Source organism: Pristiophorus japonicus, chromosome 4 (assembly GCF_044704955.1).
Source record: "Pristiophorus japonicus isolate sPriJap1 chromosome 4, sPriJap1.hap1, whole genome shotgun sequence".
Classification (NCBI taxonomy): Eukaryota; Metazoa; Chordata; class Chondrichthyes; family Pristiophoridae; genus Pristiophorus; species Pristiophorus japonicus.
In genome coordinates this window covers 135,917,513-135,940,024 of record NC_091980.1, presented here as the reverse complement: position 1 = coordinate 135,940,024, position 22,512 = coordinate 135,917,513, and the positions used below count along the sequence as shown (strand labels likewise).

The 22,512-nt window shown below is 44.4% G+C and overlaps 1 protein-coding gene across 4 annotated transcripts in view; it reads left to right on the top strand.

The window, feature by feature from the left end:
- The window catches only part of ebf1a (EBF transcription factor 1a), an 822,218-nt gene that overhangs the window by 613,976 nt on the left and 185,730 nt on the right, over positions 1-22,512 (top strand). For 3 of the 4 annotated variants that reach the window (XM_070878591.1, XM_070878590.1, XM_070878588.1), the window contains exon 8: positions 5,866-6,007. In XM_070878591.1, coding sequence (XP_070734692.1) covers positions 5,866-6,007 — 142 coding nt within the window. The remainder of the gene's footprint in view (positions 1-5,865; positions 6,008-22,512) is intronic. The other variant, XM_070878589.1, reaches the window with a different exon arrangement.

Below are 22,512 nucleotides of genomic sequence, written 5' to 3'. Positions count from 1 at the left end.
CTATTCCGCCATTCAATGAGATCATTGTTGATCTGTATCTTAGCTCTATCTACCCGTCTTGGTTCGGTAACCCTGAATACCATCGTCTTAACAAAATCAGTTTTGAAATTTTCAGTTGACCCTGAGCCTCAACAGCTTTTTGGGGGAAGAGAGTTCCAGATTCCCAATACCTTTTGTGTGAAGAATTCCTTCCTGACATCACCCCTGAGTGGCCTAGCTCTTATTTTAAAGTTGTGCCCCCTTTATTCTGGGCTCCCCCACCAGAGGAAATAGTTTATCTCTATCTACCCAATCACATCCTTTAATCATCTTCAACAGCTCGAGTCGATCATCCCTTAATCTGTGCTTCCCTAACCCAGGATACCGAGCCCAATTGTCACGTCTGAATAGCTCAGCAATTCCCTCCCTTAATCAGCTGAGCGAGTGCACCTTTTCTCCAAAGCGAATGGAATGGCGCTACTCAGTGAAAACAAGTCCTAGGTTTAGCAAGAGGCTCCTTCAAACCCCCGAGTATCAGTAACGAATGTTTCCACAAAGCAACAGGTTGAACTTTAAGCAGCTGGAGCCTTCTTTTAATGCTGCCTGTACACAGATATACTCACCTCTTTCACCACAATTGCTGCCCCCTCTCCCTTTGAACCCCCCTGCCTCCTGTTTGGTGTCCTTCCTCCTCCGTATTTAAGGGGTGATATACTTGCATTAGAGGCTGTTTAGAGAAGGTTCACTCGGTTGACTCCGGAGATGAGGGGGTTGACTTATGAGGATAGGTTGAGTAGGCTGGGCCTATACTCATTTGAGTTCAGAAGAATGAGAGGTGATCTTATCGAAACATATAAGATAATGAGGGGGCTCGACAAGGTGAGGAAACTAAAACTAGGGGGCATAGTCTTAGAATAAGGAGCCTCCCATTAAAAACTGAGATGAGGAGGAATTTCTTCTCTCAGAGGGATGTAAATCTGTGGAATTCTCTGCCTCAGAGAGCTGCAGAGACTGGGTCACTGAATATATTTAAGGCGGAGATAGACAGATATTTGAGCGATAAGGAAATAAAGGGTTATGGGGAGCGGGCAGGGAAGTGGAGCCGAGTCCATGATCAGATCAGCCATGATATTAAATGGCAGAGCAAGCTCGAAGGGTCAAATGGCCTACTCCTGCTCCTATTTCTTATGTTTCTTATGTTCTCTTCCCCACTGTACAGCCGGCTGAATTGCTCTCCCATGTGAAGAGTACTCCACAAACACAAGTTCTGTAGGTGCTCATTGACCTCGAGCTAGTTGCCGCCTTAGCGTGGCACTCATGCTGGAGCTGGGAGAAGAGTTCAGTTGACTGCTGCAAATGTTGAAGTGTCCTCACTTAGCCAATCTCGTGGAGCAGCTTGGCTCCGCTGAGACACGGGAGCAGTGTTTTGCTGATCATTGTAAAGCCGTTTCTGCTCCTCATGTGCCTAAAAGCCTTTGCAAAGCGCGATGCAATTAAAACAAGAGCCTGCAAGTGACTTGGGAATTTCAGGCAAAATAAGTTCGGCAAAGCTCTGTAAATGGCTCCGGTGAGTCATTTATTGTGAGAGCAAATCTATTAGCACTTTGCTTTTTGTCTTTCATTTCTCAAGTGAGGCGATTTTAATTAAATTAATCTGACTGTCAATCTATCAATGATCAATCACCAGGGCCGAGGCCCTTTCTGCGACAGCCAGCAAAGGGCTGACAGGGTCTGATAATGAAAAAAGGAATATACTTGTGAATTGAGTCAATTAGCCTGCATAATGGGTGGATTAAACAGCACCTAGTTTATTGCACTTTCAGATGTCAGCTCCTGAGTCGGGAGGTTTGCCAGCAATTAACTTGGCTGTTATGATATTTGTTTATAGGGAGGTTGCACGCAGAAACACGCCTCGGAGGATTTCTTCTTTAATCCTGTCACAGTGTGTTAAAAGAAATCACTGAGAACACTTCTGGAAGCGGCTGTTTATATGGGGAATATTAATTTTGACACCAATATTAAATTTTGAATGACCCTGCCACTATAAAGACAAAACAAAACAGCATCAGAAGCACAAGCCTTTTTAGCTGGTGCCTACAGAAACACAGAGAAGTGTGAAGTGGTACATTTTGGGAGGAAGAATGAGGAATATAAACTAAAGGGTATAATCCTAAAAGAGGTGCATGAACAGAGAGACCTGGGGGTATATGTGCACAAATAGTTGACGGTGGCAGGGCAGGTTGAGAAAGCGGCTCGTACGGGATTCTGGGCTTTATAAGTCGAGGCATAGAGTAGAAAAGCAAGGAAGTTATGATGAACCTTTACAAAACACTGGTTCGGCCTCAACTAGAGCAGTGGAAGTGGAACACGTCCTTCGGCAATGCACAGCATTCATGTAAAAGTGGCTGTAAAGAGATTCTGGACATCTTTTCAATAGAGCAGCCTGGATCATTAATGTAGCCGAATGTGGTAATGTGGTAATGGGGTGGGGCAGAGGTCTGCTACAAGGATACCCACCCGACTCAGTCAAGAAAAATAGAAACCGCTTGCATTTATATAGCGCCTTTCACGACCTCAGGATTTCCCAAAGCGCTTCCCAGCCAATGAAGTACTTTTGAAGTGTAGTTGCTGTTGTAATGTAGGAAACGCGGCAGCCAATTTGAGAACAGGAAGGTCACACAAACAGCAATGTGATGATGGCCAGATAATCTGCGGGGTCCCTTTTGGATAGCTTCATGTGATCTTTTACGTCCACCTGAGAGGGCAGTCAGGGACTCGGTTTAACGTCTCATCCAAAAGACAGCACCTCCGACAGTGCAGCACTCTCTCAGTCCTACATTGGAATGAAATAATACTGACGCCCTCCATGGGAGCCTGTGGCATGACTGGCAGCCTCAGTGCTGCCAGCTGAAGAAAGAATTGCTCATATTTTAAAAATGGTGTCTTAGTCCTTTGCAATCAATCAAACAATCAGTCAATCTGCAAACAATTGCACAGGCTTTCTGGCCATTCCAATGTTAACAGCTTTGCATTGCTCACCCACAGCACTGCTGGACACCAGGGGCGAGCAGCCATCCCTCGCACCCAACGCTGCGAACGTGAAAATGGCAGAAATCATGCCATATGACGTCTCTCCATCAGTTGCAAAGCATTTGATCCTGCCCGCCCATATTTGGGTTTGCGGATTCTGTGCTTTCCGGCTCAAATTCCCATAAGTGGTGAGCTGACGGAAGGGCTCTTGTGGAATTTCCTGTTGCGCTCTGGCTCCTTAGCATAGCTCCGATAGACAATCTAGGCCAGTATCTGTTCAGCAATAGCCCTTATCAGAGGGAGTCTAAACATCAAGACACTTCAAATGAGGGAATCTGACTACCAGGATCCATTTTAAAGCAGATGTCACACCATCAGTATCCCCTTTCAATAGGAGTCCCAACATCAAGAACCCTTTCAGAGGGAGTTACATAATTTTAAAGAAAGAATCTCACAAGTATCTCTTTTAAGCATTGAGACTTGCCATTAGGACCCCTTTACAAAAGTGGCATCTACAATTATTCAAAGAGAGAGACACACTACCAGTTCTTATATTAAAGAGAGAGACTCACCAGCAGGCTGTTTTAAAGAGCAGATATTCACTATCAAGATTTAGTTTAATGTGTCATCAACAACTTGCTGACTTTTATTCAGTTTGCCATTTTTGTTTCAAAAAAACATTGATCACAACTTTCTTTGAAGCTGCACTGACCATGTTGCCCATGGGGTTGTCCAAGGGGCTGTGGAGAAAAGCATGAGGCTTTTTCCCCTCAGAAAAATGACAACAATGCAGCTGGGTATAAGAGGAAAAATTGAGTTTACTTTCAACATGTTTGATTTTTGAAATTGTAATTGTGTTCTGCTGATTGGTTGATGAATTATCTCTGTTCTGGCTGAACAGAGGGAAGTCTTACTTTACACTGGGATTAATAGATGGAACGCTGATTGAGGATCACAGGGGGTTTATGTGCGAAGACTGGTCCTTTCAACACAAAGACTCTTCTCAATCAGTTTTCGTAACCGTGTGTCTAATGTACTTTGACGTCTCTTGCATTGAGCCAGAACACAAGGTTTTATCGACCAAATCACACACAAAACACATATGTCTTTGAAACTAAATTGGTGAGCGTTTCTACATAAACACAGAGTAGTGCAGATTTAAATGCGGTGTGTGCGCTGTGCACAGTTACATCCTGATCCGCCTCACTGAAATTCAAACCAATTTCATTTGGCCGTGTTCCACATCAGGGATCCCAACTGTCCTTGAACACCATTTGATTGTCCCGCATCCTGAACCCACATTTTTTCACTTGAAACTGGCTGTGGTATAAGATGTCAAATGCACGCACATGAAACTATCTTTCATTCTCTGATTCACCTCAACCCCAATGTGAAATACAAATCTATCTCATCGGAACATGAGAACGGAAGTAGGCCATGCAATGACAACAACAACTCGCACTTATATCGCACCTTTAACATAGTAAAACATCCCAAGGCGTTTCACAGGAGCGTTAACAATCAAAATGTTGACACCAAGCCACATATGGCGATATTAGGACAGGTGACCAAAAGTTTGGTCAAAGAGGTAGGTTTTAAGGAGTGTCTTAAAGGAAGGGAGAGAGAGGCGGGAAGGTTTAAGGAGGGAATTACAGAGCTTAGGCCTTAGGCAGCTGAAGGCACGGCCGCCAATGGTAGAACGATGAAAATCGGGGGATGCGCAAGAGGCAGGAATTGAGGAGCGCAGAGAGGCTTTTAGGGCTGGAAGAGGTTACAGAAATAGGGAGGGGCGAGGCCATGGAGGGATTTGGAAAACAAGATTGAGAATTTTAAAATCAAGCCATTGCCAGTGTAGGTCAGCGAGCACAGGAGTGATGGCAGCAGAGTTTAGGATGAGCTCAAGTGTACGGCGGGTACAAGGTGGGAAAACTCCACTCAGTTTTCTTCTTTTCTCTCTTGAAGACACTTTCTTTGTTTGAGATATGATTCCACAGATTCCGACAATCTCCATTGTCTTGTGCAAATGACCCTTCTTCATGAAGAGTCAACGCAGTTAGCGTGGGGAGGCCATGCGACCATGGGATATTATCTTTGCCCAACATCCACAATTGTATACAAAGAATTACATAGAATACACAGCATAGAAACAGGCCAGTTGGTCCAAATAATCCATGCCGGGTTTTGTTCCACTTGAGCCAACATCCACGCAATGGGATTTCGGCACATCAATCAGGAGCCAATTGTTCTCTTCCCTGGCCCAGGAATGCTGCAAACAAGTCCTCAGATGCTAACTCAGCTCTGACCAAGAAAGGACCTTCTGCCTAATTTTCTGATATATGACAACATTTCAATTGCATCTGGAATTGGTAGTCCATAACTAGGTTCAGCTAAAGAAGATCCTTTGACCTCACCCTTCCTAAATACCGATACTATAATCTTCCCATTTCAGCATCTAGCTGTTTCTTAAAGTAATGGAGTGTCCTGACCTCAACTTCCTGCTAGCTTTTAGCTGCTGATCATCCTCCATTTAAAGAAATCCTCCCCGGATTCTCATAAACTTCCCTCGTGAGCCTAAACCTCTGCCCTTTTGCCCTAACATCTCTTGAAAGTTGAGCTCCAGGTTTAATTTCTCTGTCCCGATAAACTATCTTATTTCCATTTTCTTCTCCCTGTCGCAGGGACCTGGTGATGTTTTTTAATCGATTTTTACCTCTGATTGATTTTGCTTGTGTTTTTTTTCCTTTCCAGAACAATAGAATTGAGCAGGTAGGGTGGGTTCTGGCATGCCCTTCGTTACTGGGACTCGCTCAAATTGCAAAGCATCTCTCTCATGCTCTGTCGTCTCTCCCACCACAGGTCGTTGTCTCCACAACGGTGAACGTGGATGGCCACGTGCTGGCCGTTTCCGACAACATGTTCGTCCACAACAACTCCAAACATGGTCGGAGGGCTCGAAGGCTCGATCCCTCTGAAGGTACGCCCTCTTATCTGGAACATGGTAGGCATATCACTTTCATTGGTTAACGCTACCCCCCCTTCCCCAACTTGTAAATGTTTGTGAAGTTCTGTGTACCAATGTTCCAGTTGTCTCATTTCTAGGAGAACTATTTGTTTCCTTGAATATTTCATTAGGATGACACGGCATTTGCTGCTGCTGGCACAAATAGACAATATTTACATAGAGTTCCATAGAGTGTACAGCACAGAAACAGGTCATTCAGCCCAACTGGTCCATGTAGGTTTTCATGCTTCACACGAGACTCCTTCCGCCTTACTTCCTCTAACCCTATCAATATATCCTTGTATTCCTTTCTCCCTCATATGTTTATCGAGTTTCCCCTTAAATGCATCTCTGCTATTCACCTCAACTACACCTTGTGATAGCACGTTCCACATTCTAACCACTCTCTGGGTAAATCCCGATTGGATTTATTAGTGACTATCTTCTATTTATGGTCCCTAGTAGAAACATCTTCTCTATGTCTACCCTATTGAACCCCTTCATAATTTTAAAGACCTTTATCAGGACACCCCTCAGCCTTCTCTTTTCCAGAGAAACAAGCCCCAGCCTGTTCAATCTTTCCTTATAGGTATAACCTCTCATTTCTGCTATCATCCTTGTAAATATAAATTTTAATGAATTGATTGCAATCAAGGACTGCCGATTTGAAATGACTACACGTTTGGTTATTAATAAGGCAAGTGATTTGCAAGCACTCAGGTCTGCTTAGAAGCCAGCAGTGTCACTGCCTCTGGAACTTGTGTAAAATTGTCACACTCATGCTGTAAATCGTGATACAGGTGTTAACTGTAAAGTTGTGGGACTTGTTGAAGGATGTCGGCCCACTCCCAACCATGCAATATATTGTATACCCAACCATCCAATATACTGTAGACCCAACCATCCATAATATTGTACACCCAACCATGCAATATACTCTAATTCCAACTATCCAATATACTGTACACCCAACCCAATATACTGCACACCCAACCATCCAATATACTGTATACCCAACCATGCAATATACTCTAATCCCAACTATCCAATATGCTGTACACCCAAACATGCAATATATTATGAGCCCAACTATCCAATATACTGTAGACCCAACCATTCAATACACTATAGAGCCAAGCATCCACTAAATAAGAACTAACTTGCATTTATAAAGCACCTTTCCAGATATCAGAATGTCACAATGCACTTTACAGCTAATTAAATATTGTTGTAATTTGGAGAAATGTGATAGCCAATTTATGCACAATGATGTCCCACAAACAGTTTTGAGGTAAATGATGTTACTTAGTGATGTTGGTTGAGGAATAAATATTGGCCAGGAGACTGGGGAGCTCACCTTCTCTTCTTTGAAATAGTGCAATGGGATCGTTTACCTCCACCTGAGAGGGAACACTGGGTTTCAGTTTAACGCCTCATCCGAAAGACGGCACCTCCAACAGTGCAGCACTCCCTCAGGACTGCACTGAAGTGTCAGCCTAAATTATGTGCTCAAGTCTCTGGAGCTGGGCTTCAATCTATAACTTTCGAAAACAGAGGCGAGAGTGATACCCACTGAGCCACGATTGACACCTATAGGGCCAACAATCCAATATACTACAGGACCACGCACCCAATATGCTAAAGGATCAACCATCCGATGTACTATAGGGTCGTGCATCTGATATACTATTCAATATAGTATCATCATAGGCAGTCCCTCAGAATCGAGGAAGACTAGCTTCCACTCTAAAAGTGAGTTCTCAGGTGACTGTACAGTGTAATACGGGAATTACAATCTGTCACAGGTAGGATAGACAGTCGTTGAAGGAAAGGGTGGGTGGGGAGTCTGGTTTGCCGCACGCTCTTTCCGCTGCCTGTGCTTGTTTTCTGCATGCTGTCGGCGATGAGACTCGAGATGCTCAGCGCCCTCCCAGATGCTCTTCCTCCACTTAGGGCGGTCTTTGGCCAGGGACTCCCAGGTGTCGATGGGGATGTTGCACTTTATCAAGGAGACTTTGAGGGTGTCCTTGAAACGTTTCCTCTGCCCACCTGGGGCTCGCTTGCCGTGTAGGAGTTCCGAGTAGAGCGCTTGCTTTGGGAGTTTTGTGTCGGGCATGCGGACAATGTGGCCTGCCCAATGGAGCTGGTCGAGTATGGTCAGTGCTTCGATGCTGGGGATGTTGGCCTGATCGAGGACACTGACGTTGGTGCGTTATATACTATATATATAATATACCATACTATATATATAGTTGTATATTATGCTATACTGCATATTTGTAATAAACTATAAGGCCAAGCTTGTGTGACAAGCAGTCAAAACAAGTTTTTGAGGGTAATGAAAAGATCGTAGATTTAATTTAATCAGCTACTTTATATGTTACAGTATAGCATCACTAAAGTTAGGGAAGTGCAAGCATTACCTGCACTCACAAGTTGAGTTGTAAGGGAAAATTATGTTCTAATTGGTTCAATTTCAGATGTAAATTAGATACAATTAGCATAATTTCTTCATAAGTTATCCATAATAGCGTAACAATTACACTCTCTTAAGTTTTATAAAGATTGTTCTTATGGATTTGCCATTATGGAGGAAAGTCTATTTTCTAATTAACTTAATTGGCATAAGCAAATGAGATTGAATTAGCATAATGCACTGATATGTTATCCCAATTAGCCAAACGATTATACCCTCCTAGTTTCATAAGAGTTAGAAATTTCATTTGGCAAGCTATGCATGAAACTGTGACAAAGTTTGAAAACGCTGACGAAGGCCCTGATATCGATCTCTGCCACAGCTCCCTATGGTTTATGATGTCGGAGAGGGATAAGGAGAACTGGTGTGGGGACTTCACCTTCACTGTTGTGTCGCGCAACCTCCACTGCTCTGAACTGAGCCTGTCAGATTGATTGGGATTTTGGTATACTTCGCTGATTACAGATACAGTTCAGGCTTCAGACACATCTCTGAGCCGGCAGTGAAAGTACTGTCTGTTTTTGAAATTCCCTGCGGTGTTTGGAGTTCTGAATTGAAAATATGGAAAAAAAATTAAGCTCAAAGCTCTTCATTTTGGCCTAGTTCCTCTCCCGCTATGCTCTACTCTGCACAATGCTATCCAATGGCCTAGTATCAGAGGAACCACAAGATATGGCTCCCGTTTTTATTCATGCGCCAGGGTTAGCGATCCCAGCATGGGTTGTAACAGTAGTGGTACGACAGTTAGTGTTGGTGTCCCTGAGGGTACGGAGGGGAAGATCAGTCAGAGTACCTATGCCTGACCTCTGCTGGGAAGGCAGTGGGGCAAGAGCAGAATGTGATTAAGCTGTGCTGCCTTTCACAGTCGAATAGCCTGTAGACATTCACCCTCTAGCCCCACACGTGAATACCTGTGGAACCGTCCCTCTCGACAGATCAACACCTTCAAGGCAGGAGAGCATCTAACCTCACTTCAAGTCACTAAACATCTAGAATATTCTCACAGCTGGCTGCTTGCTTCTGCAATAGTTTTCAATGCGAAGCACAGGTAGGTCCCCATGCTTTGGAACCTGCAATGCTGGATATCAGACTGCACCATTCATGTAAGATACTGGTGGGGTGAAATTCAACTTTAGCGGCAGCGCTAAGCAGGCAATAGTGAATTGGCAGCCCCTTTTATTCCTATAAATCAGATGGAGTGTAAAACAAATTGCCGATTTGCCATTGCTTCCGCTGAAGTCGAATTTTCCCCCCTGAGATTCATGTAAAATGTTCCTGGGGCATAAGGGCTCTCAGGGCTAACCTCGAATATCTTCGAGGGCCGATAGCACCGAATGTCTAATGTACGTTGGCATGTAGCCTGCGTGTGCAGAAAGGAACCTGTTTCTTTAAATAATGCAGCTCTGTGTCCCCATGTATGGAATGCTAACATTTCCTGGTTGGCTCTTTACCACCCCCATCTCCTGTTCATCAAAGATATCCCATCATTGTCTGGACCTCATTGTGTTTGCACTGGTATGTTTTCTGCAAGATATGGTCACATACGCACACAATTTCCTTTTTTTTCCAAGTCCTTTCTCACTCTCCCATTTCCGAAGTGGATCATTGCTGTTTATCATGGTCACAGGATAACTGTAATGGTGTCTGGACAGTTACATTCCCCACAATAACCCTGTATTCTTCGCTCTGTTTTGACCTTATAAGCTGCTACTTTATTTGTAGCTATTTGATTCCCCTCCCCCCCACCCCCACCAACCCTAACTCATACAGTGCAGTGCCCTGGAAATGACAAAATAATAACTACACTTGAACCATGGGTGTGAACCAGCTGAAATTATTCCCAATGTCTTCCTGAATGTATCGCGCTGCCTTTAACCTTGAAGCTGTTAAAAGTTATTTTTAGGTAGCAGCAGCGGAGGAAAAAAAAAACTCAGTAGCAGTTGTCAGGACAGGAAAGGTTTAAACCAGGAAGCACACTGTCTGAACGAACAAACTGTTATAAAGCCTCAGCTATCTTCTGACGGAGGCAAGCACCGACTCCTCCAACCCACAGCCAGGCAACTGAAAAGCTTGTGTTAGTGCAAAGTTATTCCAGCTGTGTGTTTAGGGTTGCCAACTCTGGTTGGACATATTCCTGGAGGTGTCATCACATGACCTCCTGCCTCCGACTGCCCTGCCCCCACACTCCTGCCATTGGGCGCCCGACACGTCCATTCTCGCTGCGTACTGCCTTCCACGACCAATGGGAAAGCGAACAGACTCCTCACTACTCGATTGGCTGATTCTTGACTGTCAATTTTATCAGCCTTTTTTTCCCGGTACAGGTAGAGGGTCTAAAATCCAGAGTTCCAAAAACCAAATGTTCCAAAAACTGGACACCATGCAGATCGCACGAGTCTCGTCCGGAATCCATTCCGAAAATTGGACATTCCCTTCAGAACAGTGATATAACAGGCACAAGAATTCCAAACACCAACAGCACAGCACTGCACAGTGAAACCTGTGCAAACAACACTCCCATAAAACAGACACTTACCGACACTCCCAAACAACTTGCACTGCAAAAGACACAAGAGGCACTCTGAATCCACGGGCACTCGCAAATCCAAAGCACCGACTTTGGACTCCTCCTTGTCCCTGTCGGCAAAGGGGTCCGAATCACCCCGAAACCGCTGACCCTGTCGTCATCTTTGTCTATACTTATTTATTATAACCTTCTGTTACATTCATGTGTACAGCAAATCCTTGCTCGTTTAATAGACCTGGAAGATGCAATATTAGAAGTTATAGAATCCCCTCCGCCCCCGCCACCGTCGGCACCTGGATCTCAATCACTCTCTCCCCCAACGCCCCCCCCCCCCCCCCCGGCCCATGCGTCCCCGTCGATGTCCGAGTCTGAATACTCCCTTCTCTCCCCCCGCAACATCTGGGTCTCAATCACCTCCTCCGCCCCCTGCAGCCACTTTGCCCGCCATCATCCGATCCTGAATCACCCACAGCCGCTGTCCCTCTCTCCAAAATCTGGAAAAACCCAAAACTCAGCCCAGGGGTTTCCGGATTCGGGATGTCGGATTTCTGTTCCGAAATATGGAAAAACCTGAAAACCGGAATGGCCTTGGTCCCAGTTGCACCTGTATAACTAATAAACAGACTAGTCTTTCATTCCTGGAGACTTCAGGACAGCCCTGGCCGTGCGTGCCTCGGCCCAAACTGCGCAGCATAGTTAGGCCGTGAACTTGCTCGATTCATATATAAGAAAGCTGTGTTAGCTCGTCTGCAGCTGGAGGACGTGCCATTTCCAAATCTGGAGGGGAACCAAAGAAAGGGAGCAAGCCTGTCAGAATCCGGAAAGAAAGAAAAAAATGTCGGACTAACTTTTTGGGTAGTGGATCATCCAACAACAGCAGCAATTTGCACAGCGCCTTTAATATAGTAAAACGTCCCCAGGCGCTTAATTTGAAGGGTCTGTGTCTGAAACTTTAACCCATCCTTTTTTTCAGATGCTGCAGACAAGCCGCTCATTGCCAGCATTTTCTGTTTTTACTAAAGTCTGTTGCAGGGTTGCAAAAAGTTAGGAGAGCACCAACTATCCATGCCAGCTGTGTGTTAATATTGAGATGTAACCGGCCTTTGAGTGGCAATACATCGAGCTGTGCCACTACATACGGAGAAACACATCTCCCTGGTCAGCCAGCGATGCGGAACAAGCATAGTAACTCAATTCTCCCACACTGTGTCGCTGTAAGCAGACACCAGTCAATCTGCCACCGACAGTATTAGGCTGTTTTAATATACAGAAGCCACTTTATTTCCCAGTAATCCCCTGTTGAAAATCTCCTCATACTATATAGCACCGAATGTTCAATGTTGTACGATTTCCCGTCCTACATTAGGGGAGCAATTGGTCTAGGGCACTCTTCTCTTCGGCAGTTCCTCGTATCGAGGATGATTTGCTTCCACACCAAAAAGGGATGAGTTCACAGGTGTTTCAATGAAGGACCTAATATTCCAGGCCCCGAACTACATGTTGAAGGGTGGAAGATGCCTGTGCGTGGATATTTTTAACGTGTGGTGGACGTTGCACACCAGCCACCACACGGGCTTGACAGAGCTAGGTCTTGGTCCAGTGGCAAGGATTAATCAAGGCAACTGGAGGCCTGCTCTGCTGCACAGAACTAGTGCGCACACACATCGCAGTGTGGGCTGGCCCGTGCTGCCCCTGGGTGCCCTCGCCTCTCCTGGGCCCCAATCACGTCGCTCCACGGTCTCTCGCCGCTGCTGCGCCCCGACTTCGCTGCTCCTGCTGTACCTGTCCACGCTCCAATCAGCGACCTGGATGATGGTCACTAAGGCAAAACAGGCAACAGCGAGTCGGAAACCGTTTTACAACCTGTCCGATTTTTTTCCCATTGATTTTCAACTTCGAAGTAAATCGGGCGACGTGTAAGATGGGCAGCCGGCCGAGAACAATTTTACCCCCGGTAAGGGTGTTCCTTTTCCCGAGTGCCCCTGCTGCTGTTCTGTGCTTCCGACACCTGCTTTGTTACAGCTCGCAACAACAACAAAATTCGGATCAAAACTGTACACAGAAAGAAAAAATGGAAAGAATAGCTGGTCGGCAGGGGTGGCGTCACGGGCAATCGCAAGCCAGTCAATGGGCCCGAGAGGTTCCCAGTGAAAGGCCACTTATGCAATGCCAATAGCTGACCCCTGATCATCTTGTCGACTATTTTTCTATTACCTGCTGCAAACGAGACTTTTCACGATCGTACGCATTGGGATCTGAAACCAGATTAATATCATTCTCTAGTGAAAGGTAAGGAGATCCCCAAACCGAACCTGTGCACGGAGACACCTGCTCAGCAAACTCCTCTCCTGCTGATCTACAGGAGCCAGTGCACACAGTCACTGCAAAGTGCCAGTGATTATTTTCCCTGTTTGTTGAGGCTATAATAATTTAAAGGATTTCCTGAACTGATTACACAGTGCACTTTATCACAAAATGGGACTTAAATCACAGACAAATAACTGTAGTAATAAAGTGAGAGGGGTGGGCGATCAGTTTTGCCTGCTGCCCAGTCTAATAATTCCAGGTATTTATTACGAGCTAATGCATGCCTCCAAATTCATTCCTATTTAACAGTATATATATATCAATTTTCAACAATTTGGGCAAGCAATATTTCTTTGTCTTATAGATTTATTCATTAGTGAAGTCAATTAGTGTGATGTAACCTTGCATTTCACTGCTGTCTGTAACCCACAATTAGAGAACTGAATTTCACTGTTATTGCTTTGAAATACAACACAATAATTATTTAAAGATTTTCTGGAAAACACAACAGATAAATTTAAATCGAATGTGCATTTTTTTCTTTAAAGGCTCAATTGCTTGAACTTAGCTAAGACGTTCCAGAACCTTCCTTTGCCCTGGATTCTCTGAGGTTTTAGACACTAAAAGCACTGCCCAGTGTGGCAATGAACTTTACAGGTCAGGTGGCCCAACCAGGGCTAAGTTAGTTGATGTCCGTCAGACTTGATTAATCTCAGTACTTGCGGCCCAGAGAAGGGAAAAGCCAACCATGAATCCCGTTCCTGATCACTATCCAGTGACTCCTGCTGGAAAGGATGCATCATGTGTGGATGTTGGGTGAGAACAAGATCTGGTGAGCTCTGATGCCCTCCACAGCTGAATGACTGCCGACATTCACTGTCTCGGCTTGCGCAGGATGAGAGACCTCCTGGGCAAAGTGCCTGTGCCTGAAGAATTGTACCTGAACCAGAATGAATTCTTTTGCGGAGCAGGAGAGAAAAATTGGGTGGGGAGGGTGGTAAAGAAAGAAGACTTTCATTCATATATCCCCTTTCATGAATTCAGGACACCCCAAAGCGCTTTACAGCCAATAAGAACATAAGAACATGAATAGGCCATACGGCCCCTCGAGCCTGCTCTGCCATTCAATAAGATCGTGGCTGATCTGATCATGGACTCAGCTCCACTTCCCCGCCCGCTCCCCATAACCCCTTATCGTTTAAGAAACTGTCTATTTCTGTCTTAAATTTATTCAATGTCCCAGCTTCCACAGCTCACTGAGGCAACGATTTCAACAGATTTACAACCATCATCTCAGTTTTAAATGGGTGGTCCCTTATTCTAAGACCCTCTAGTTCTAGTCTCCCCCATCAGTGGAAACATCCTCTCTGCATCAACCTTGTCAAGCACCCTCATAATCTTATACGTTTCGATAAGATCACCTCTCATTCTTCTGAATTGCAATGAGTAGAGGCCCAAGCTACTCAACCTTTCCTCATAAGTCAACCCCCTCATCTCTGGAATCAATCTTGTGAACCTTCTCTGAACTGCCTCCAAAGCAAGTATATCCTTTCGTAAATATGGAAACCAAAACTGCACGCAGTATTCCAGGTGTGGCCTCACCAATACCCTGTACAACTGTAGCAAGACTTCCCTGCTTTTATACTCCATCCCCTTTGCAATAAAGGCCAAGATACCATTGGCCTTCCTGATCACTTGCTGTACGTGCATACTATCCTTTTGTGTTTCATGCACAAGTACCCCCAGGTCCCGCTGTACTGCAGCACTTTGCAATCTTTCTCCATTTAAATAATAACTTGCTTTGATATTTTTCTGCCAAAGCGTATGACCTCACACTTTGCAACATTATACTCCATCTGCCAAATTTTTGCCCGCTCACTTAGCCTGTCAATGTCCTTTTGCAGATTTTTTTATGTCCTCCTCACACATTGCTTTTCCTCCCAGCTTTGTATCAACAGCAAACTTGGCTACGTTCCACTCAGTCCCTTCTTCCAAGTCGTTAATATAGATTGTAAATAGTTGAGGTCCCAACACTGATCCCTGCAGCACCCCACTAGTTACTGGTTGCCAACCAGAGAATGAACTATTCATCCTGACTCTCTGTTTTCTGTTAGTTAGCCAATCCTCTATCCATGCTAATATATTACCCCCAATCCCGTGAACATTTATCTTGTGCAATAACCTTTTATGTGGAACCTTGTCAAATGCCTTCTGGAAGTCCAAATATACCACATCCACTGGTTCCCCTTTATCCACCCTGTTCGTTACATCGTCAAAGAACTCCAACAAATTTGTCAAACAAGACTTCCCCTTCATAAATCCATGCTGACTCTGCCTGACTGAACTTTGCTTATCCAAATGACCTGCTACTGCTTCTTTAATAATGGACTCCAACACAATGAAGTACTTTTGAAGTCCAGTCACTGTGGTAAGGTAGGAAATGCAGCAAATGGTTTGTGCACAGCAGGATCCCACAAACAGCAATGTGATAATGACCAGATAATCTGTTTTTTGTTATTGATGTTGATTGAGAGATAAGTATTGGCTACTGCACCAAGGATAAGTCCCCTGCTCTTCTTCGATTATAGTATCATGGGATCTTTTACATCCACATGAGAGGGCAGACGGGGCCTCGGTTTAACGTCTCATCCGAGAGACAGCACCTCCGACAGTGCATCACTCCCTCAGTACTGCATTGGACTGTCAGCCTAGATTATGTGCTCAAGTTTCTGAAGTCGACTTGAACCCACAAACTTCTGACTCAAAGGCAAGAGTGCTACCAACTGAGCCACAGTTGATACTCTGGGTTATAATTTGTACGAAGAGAAAACCTGCATTTATATAGCACTTTTCATGTCTCAAAGTGCTTCACAACCAATGAAGTACTTTTGAAGCATTGTTACCATTGTATAAATAGGCAAACATATGTGCACAGTAATGTCCCTCAAACAGCAATGAGATAAATGGGCAGACAATATTTAACGCAGAGGATTATGAAGTGAAGTGATGCATTTTGGTAGCAAGAATAAGGAGAGGCAATATAAACTAAATTATACAATTTTAAAAGGAGTGCAGGAACAGAGCGATCTAGGGGTGTAAATACACAAATGTTTGGAGGTGGTAGAACAAGTTGAGAAGGTTGTTAAAAAAGCATATGGGATCTTGGGCTTTATAAAGAGGCAGAGAGTACAAAAGGGCATTATGCTAAACTGTTATAAAACACTGGTTAGGCCCCAGTTGGAGTAATGTGGCCAATTTTGGGCACCACACTTTCGGAAGGATATAGATTGGCAATAGAGTGGGTGCAGAGGAGATTTGCTAGAATGGTAGCAGGGATGAGGGACTTCAGTAACAGGGACTAGAGACTGGAGAAGCTGGAGTTGTTCTCATTAGAGCAGAGAGTGTTCAGGGAAGATTTAATAGAGGTGTTCAAAATCATGAAGGATTTTGATAGAGTAAATAATGAGAAACTTTTTCCAGTGGCAGAAAGGTTGGTAACCAGCACACACAGATTTAATTGGCAAAAGAATCAGAGGTGAGATGAGGAGAATTTTTTTTGAACGCACCGAGTTGTTATGATCTGGAAATCATTGCCCAAAAGTGTGTTGGAAGCAGATTCAATAGTAACTTTTAAAAGGGAATTGGATATATTCTTGAAAAGTAAACATTTGCAGGTCTATGGAGAAAGGGCAGGGGAATGGGACTAATTGGATAGCTCTTTCAAAGAACCGGCACAGGCATGATGGGCCGAATGGCCTCCTTCTGTTCTGTTTCATTCTCTGATTCTATGCAATGATCAGATAATCTGTGTTGGTGGTTTTGGTTGAGGGATAAATATTGGCCAGGACACTGGAATCTTTTATGTCCACTTGAGAGGGCACACAGCACCTCAGTTTAATCAACCAGGGTGTCTTCTCTTGGTTGCTCGGCAGTGATGGAAATTTGTGCCAATTGGTTGAGGACAGGCTTGGTTGTATAACCTGCTGGCAACTGAAGACTGGTCATGTGGGCAAGATGCTAGCGAGAGACCCCAAGCATGAGTCAGCATCTTTAGGAGAGCAGGAGAGAAAATTAGGGGAGAATAAAAAAGAAATGTAAAGTGGCAAGTTTGCTTTTGTCAGGGATCAGAATAAGGATCAGTTCTTCTTATGTTTTATTTTCTGTGTGGCAAAAAGCACTGTCCCGTCAGAAAATGATAGTTGCAGCACAGACCCTGTCAGTCTGGCCTGATCTAACACTTTATTATCTAATGATCTGATACACATCCAGGCAAGGCCAGGGCATCGCTCTGACAGGCTGCCTGCGAGAAATGACTCCATCAGTTTATGTATCATTACTGCTACAAGCGACAAAGACTGCACTGCCAGCCATATGCAAATCTCTTGCCTCTATAACACGGGGCTGTGCAGTGGAGGGTTGAGGAGAGATGTGTGCTTTTTATGTCAACCTTCATAAGCTATATAGGGTAGATTTTGCAAATTCAAATTAATGGATGGAAAATCTTGCGCAGCAGGGTGACCTCTGTTCCTCAATTCCTGATATATGCTCCTGGTGAACAAAGCTCTATATTAGAAGCAGAAATCCATATAAATCTCTCCTGTATTTCTATATACTGTATATATGATATATACATCTATATATCTATAGGTATATCTATATATATCGCACTCCTCCATTTCTGGCCTCTTGTACATCCCTGAATTTCATCACTTCAGCATTGGCGGTCGTACCTTCAGCTACTTTGGGAGAGAATTTTCTCTCCGCCTCTCTCTCCTCCATTAAGACCCTCCTTAAAACCTACTTCTTTGATCAAACTGTTGGTCACCTGTCTTAACATCTCCTTATGTGGATAATGCTCCTGTGAAGCACCGTGGGACGTTTTACTCCATTAAAGCTTCTATAAAAATGCAAGTTGTTGATGTTACATTGAAAAGGTCATTAAGAGCACCTAAAAATACTTATATATATTAACTCTATGGGCGGCCTAGTTGCCTCATAACAATTAAAGACTTTAATGTCAATATGGATCGTTTATAAGATCAGGATGCAGTGCTTCCGATCTGTCGCTCTATCTCCGAGTGTTTCACTGTGATGTTGGCTTCCTAGTGTTCCCATTACAGCCAGTGCCCATGTTTGTACAAACAATTGGTTGTTCTTCAACCTAAATGATGAGTCTCAGTGGGCGAGATATTTGACCATGAAACTAATTCTGACAACCATGTGCAGGGACTATCGAGCAGGATCATCGGACAGTGATCAGGACCAGAAGCCCTGGCTCGGGAGTTTGGTGGCCAACTGTAGCACCCCCATTGTTTCTCTGAAGCAGCTAACTTAGCATCTTCCTGCTCCATCTACACAGGGCAGTATTCAGTGTGCGCTGGGTCATTCAGACTCAGAAAGTTCCAGGGTTGAAAAAGTAAACCCTCGGGGCTGAATTTCCTCTGGGTTTCTCCCGCTCCGCCACTGTAACTTCGGCCGAAACCACACTTCCGCATGTAAACGTGCTTTCCGCCGAATTTACAGCGGAGAAAAACTCTGAGGAAGCTCAACTCCCTTACTGTTCTCAAACATCAGCCTCGCAGGTGAGTCAGTGTTTCGTCCTAGTCAAGACAGCAGAGCGAAGAGCCAGGAGCTCGGGTAAACCCATCCAGGCTCAGCTCCAAATTTCAGGGACAGTATTCCCGGCAACACAGGCCACATACAACCCCGTGTCACAACTGGACTTGGGTAGATTTTATTTATAATGTGCAATAATTTGTGCAACAGTATGACCTTTACATCGTAGCAGACAGTTTGGCTGCTGTGATCAAAAATAAATAATTAGAAGTATTTTTATTTAGTTGATATGGCAGTGATGTGTGTGTTGCCTTGTATGTCCTGGAGACAGGGAAGTCATGCTGGAAACTGATTTGTTGGGAGGTGGTTAGTTCTTGTGAACTCTTTGCCCTCACCAGATACCAGGAATCTTTTCTTGTTGCCAATAGTCTCTAAACTGGCCTCAGCTCCTTGAAGTCACTGGCTCTTGCTGGGGTACGGTTTTACAGGCACCAGAAACTCTCCACTACCCCCAACAAGTAGCAGTTCTCAATCAAGCATAAACAATAAGGAGGAAACTTTAACCCTACTCGCTCAACAGAAACCTGTTAAAATCGCCCTGGCTCTTACCTGTCCGAAAGCCGCCATTATCACAAGATCTGCAATTTTAACCTGCTCTCCTGAGCAGGCAGTAAGGATATGCGCCCGGAGCCACCAGATTCCTTCTTTGCACATGCATGTTGTGGCCCAATGACATTAATGAGACCCGACTGTAATTTTAACTCAGACTTGAGCGGGGAATCCATCTGGAGTTAAGTGCCAGCAGGAAGCCAGGCCACAGAGGGCACTCATACTTGCTAAGCATCAGTGTGGAGACCGACACAAAGGGGGTAGGAATTTGCTTTGGGTGATAGCACAAAGTGGGCAGTTTCACATCGGGCATCTGTTATAACTACAATAAGACTGAATATTGGGCAGGGAGTATAACGGGCAGCTGGTGAGACACTGCCCGCTTTGCGCTAACACCCAAGATGGTAGGAGGGTTTGGCGAAAGAGCAGGAACGTTAGGACTTATTGGATGGCTCTTTTAAAGAGCCAGCACAGGCACAATGGGTTGAATGGCTTCCTTGTGTGCTGTATGGTTTTATGTTTGCTGACACAGATCACTGCAACCAGGCCTTCCCACTACTCTTAACTTCACCCCCGCTGCTCCTCCCACTCCGCTGGCTAATTGAGAACAGCGGCAGTGAGTGGTTGGATGTGGGGGAGTGACTGTTGAGGTGACTGGTAATTGAAGGTCTGGTTGGTCCATTGAAAATCAAACTGTCACTTCCTTTCTTTAGATTAAAAGTCTATTAATTGTGAAGTATGTAAGTGCTTATAATAAACCAGCATCATTTATAATGTAAAAATTCAACATTTTTCTGGTAGAATTATACTCCTGGACGTCCTATTTTGTACCTTCAATAGTTGGATTCCCCCTTCAGGCTTTCATGTACGTAGCCGTGATCTAATTGAATGGTGGAACAGGTTTGAGCAACTAAATGGCCTACTCCTTTTCTTATGTTTCTATGCACACATCCTTTTTCATCCTGTAGTTTAACAAGAACAACTTGTATTTATATAGCACCTTAAAGGTAGTAAAACATCCCAAGGTGTTTCACAGAGGTATTATCAAACAAAATTTGACTGAGTGTATCATAGCCAAGTTTGCCGACGATACAAAGATGGAAGGAAAAGCAATGTGTGAGGAGGGGACACAAAATCTGCAGAAGGACATAGACAGGCTAAGTGAGCGGGCAAAAATTTGGCAGATGGAGTATAATGTTGGAAAGTGTAAACTTTGGCAGAAAAAAAATCAAAGAGCAAGTTATTAGTTAAATGGAGAAAGATTGCAAAGTGCAGCAGTACAGCGGGACCTGGGGGTACTTGTGCATGAAACACAAAAGGATAGTATGCAGTTACAGCAAGTGATCAGGAAGGCCAATGGAATCTTGGCCTTTATTGCAAAGGGGATGGAGTATAAAAGCAGGGAAGTCTTGCTGCAGTTGTACAAGGTATTGGTGAGGCCACACCTGGAATACTGCGTGCAGTTTTGGTTTCCATATTTACGAAAGGATATACTTGCTTTGGAGGCAGTTCAGAGAAGGTTCACAAGATTGATTCCAGAGATGAGGGGGTTGACTTATGAGGAAAGGCTGAGTAGGTTGAGCCTCTACTCATTGGAATTCAGAAGAATGAGAGATGATCTTATCGAAACGTATAATATTATGAGGGTGCTTGACAAGGTGGATGCAGAGAGGATGTTTCCACTGATAGGGGAGACTTGAACTAGAGGGCATAATCTTAGAATAAGTGGCCGCCCGTTTAAAACTGAGATGAGGAGAAATTTCTTCTCTCAGAGGATTCTGGATCTGTGGAATTCACTGCCTCAGAGAGCTGTGGAAGCTGGGACATTGAATAAATTTAAGACAGACATAGACAGTTTCTTAAACAGTAAGGGAATACGTGGTTATGGAGAGGGGGCAGTGAAGTGGACCTGAGTCCATGATCTTATTAAATGGCGGAACAGGCTCGTGGGGCCATATGGTTTATTCCTGCTCTTATGTTCTTAAAATTTGACACTGAGCCACATAAGGTGATTTTAGAACAGGTGTCCAAAAGTTTGGTCAAAGGGGTAGGTTTTAAGGAGTGTCTTACAGGAGGAGAGGTGGAGAGGCTGAAAGATTTAGGGAGGGAATTCCAGTGTTTAGGACTTAGGCAGCTGAAGGTACGGCCGTCAATGGTGGAGCGATTAAAATTGGTGATCTGCAAGAGGCCAGAATTAGAAGAGTGCAGAGAAAAATAAAGAAAGACTTGCATTTATATAGCACCTTTCATGACCTCAGGATGTCCCAAAGCACTTTACAGCAAATGAAGTACTTTTTCAAGTGTAGTCACTGTTGCAATGTAGGAAATTTGCGCACAGCAAGCTCCCACAAACAACAATATGATAACAACCAGATAATCTGTTTCAATTATGTTGATTGAGGGATAACTGTTGGTTAGGACACAGGGGAATAATTCTTCTTTGAAATAGTGCTATGGGATCTTTTACGGCCACCTGAGACAGCAAACGGGGCCTCGGTTTGACTTCTCATCCAAAAAACGGCACCTCTGAAAGTGCAGCACTCCCTCATTATTGCACTGGAGTGTCAGCCTAGATTTATGTGCTCAAGGCTTGGGAGTAGGTCTTGAACCCATAGCCTTCTGACTCAGAAGCAAGAGTGCTACCAGCTGAGCCACAGCGATCTTGGAGAGTTGTCGGGCTGGAGGAGGTTACAGAGATAGAGAGGGGCGAGGCTATAGAGAGATTTGAACACAAGGTGAGAATTTAAAAATGGAGGCATTATTCAACCATGAGCCTATGACTGACAGCGAGCACAGGTGATGGGTAAACGGGAGCGAATCTTGTGTATATCTACTGTTTATGGTAAAAAGCTTGTATAGTTACTGATCCTATGTCAGGGCATTCTTGAGTTGACAACTATTTTGAGGGCTGCAAAGGTTTTTTTTTAAGCTGTTGGTCAGCTTTTGCTAGTTTTCTAGGTTGGCCTTATGGTCGTTACAGCTGAGATCCATTTTGCTCTCACTCGTAGTCCTAAATCCTTTCCAGCA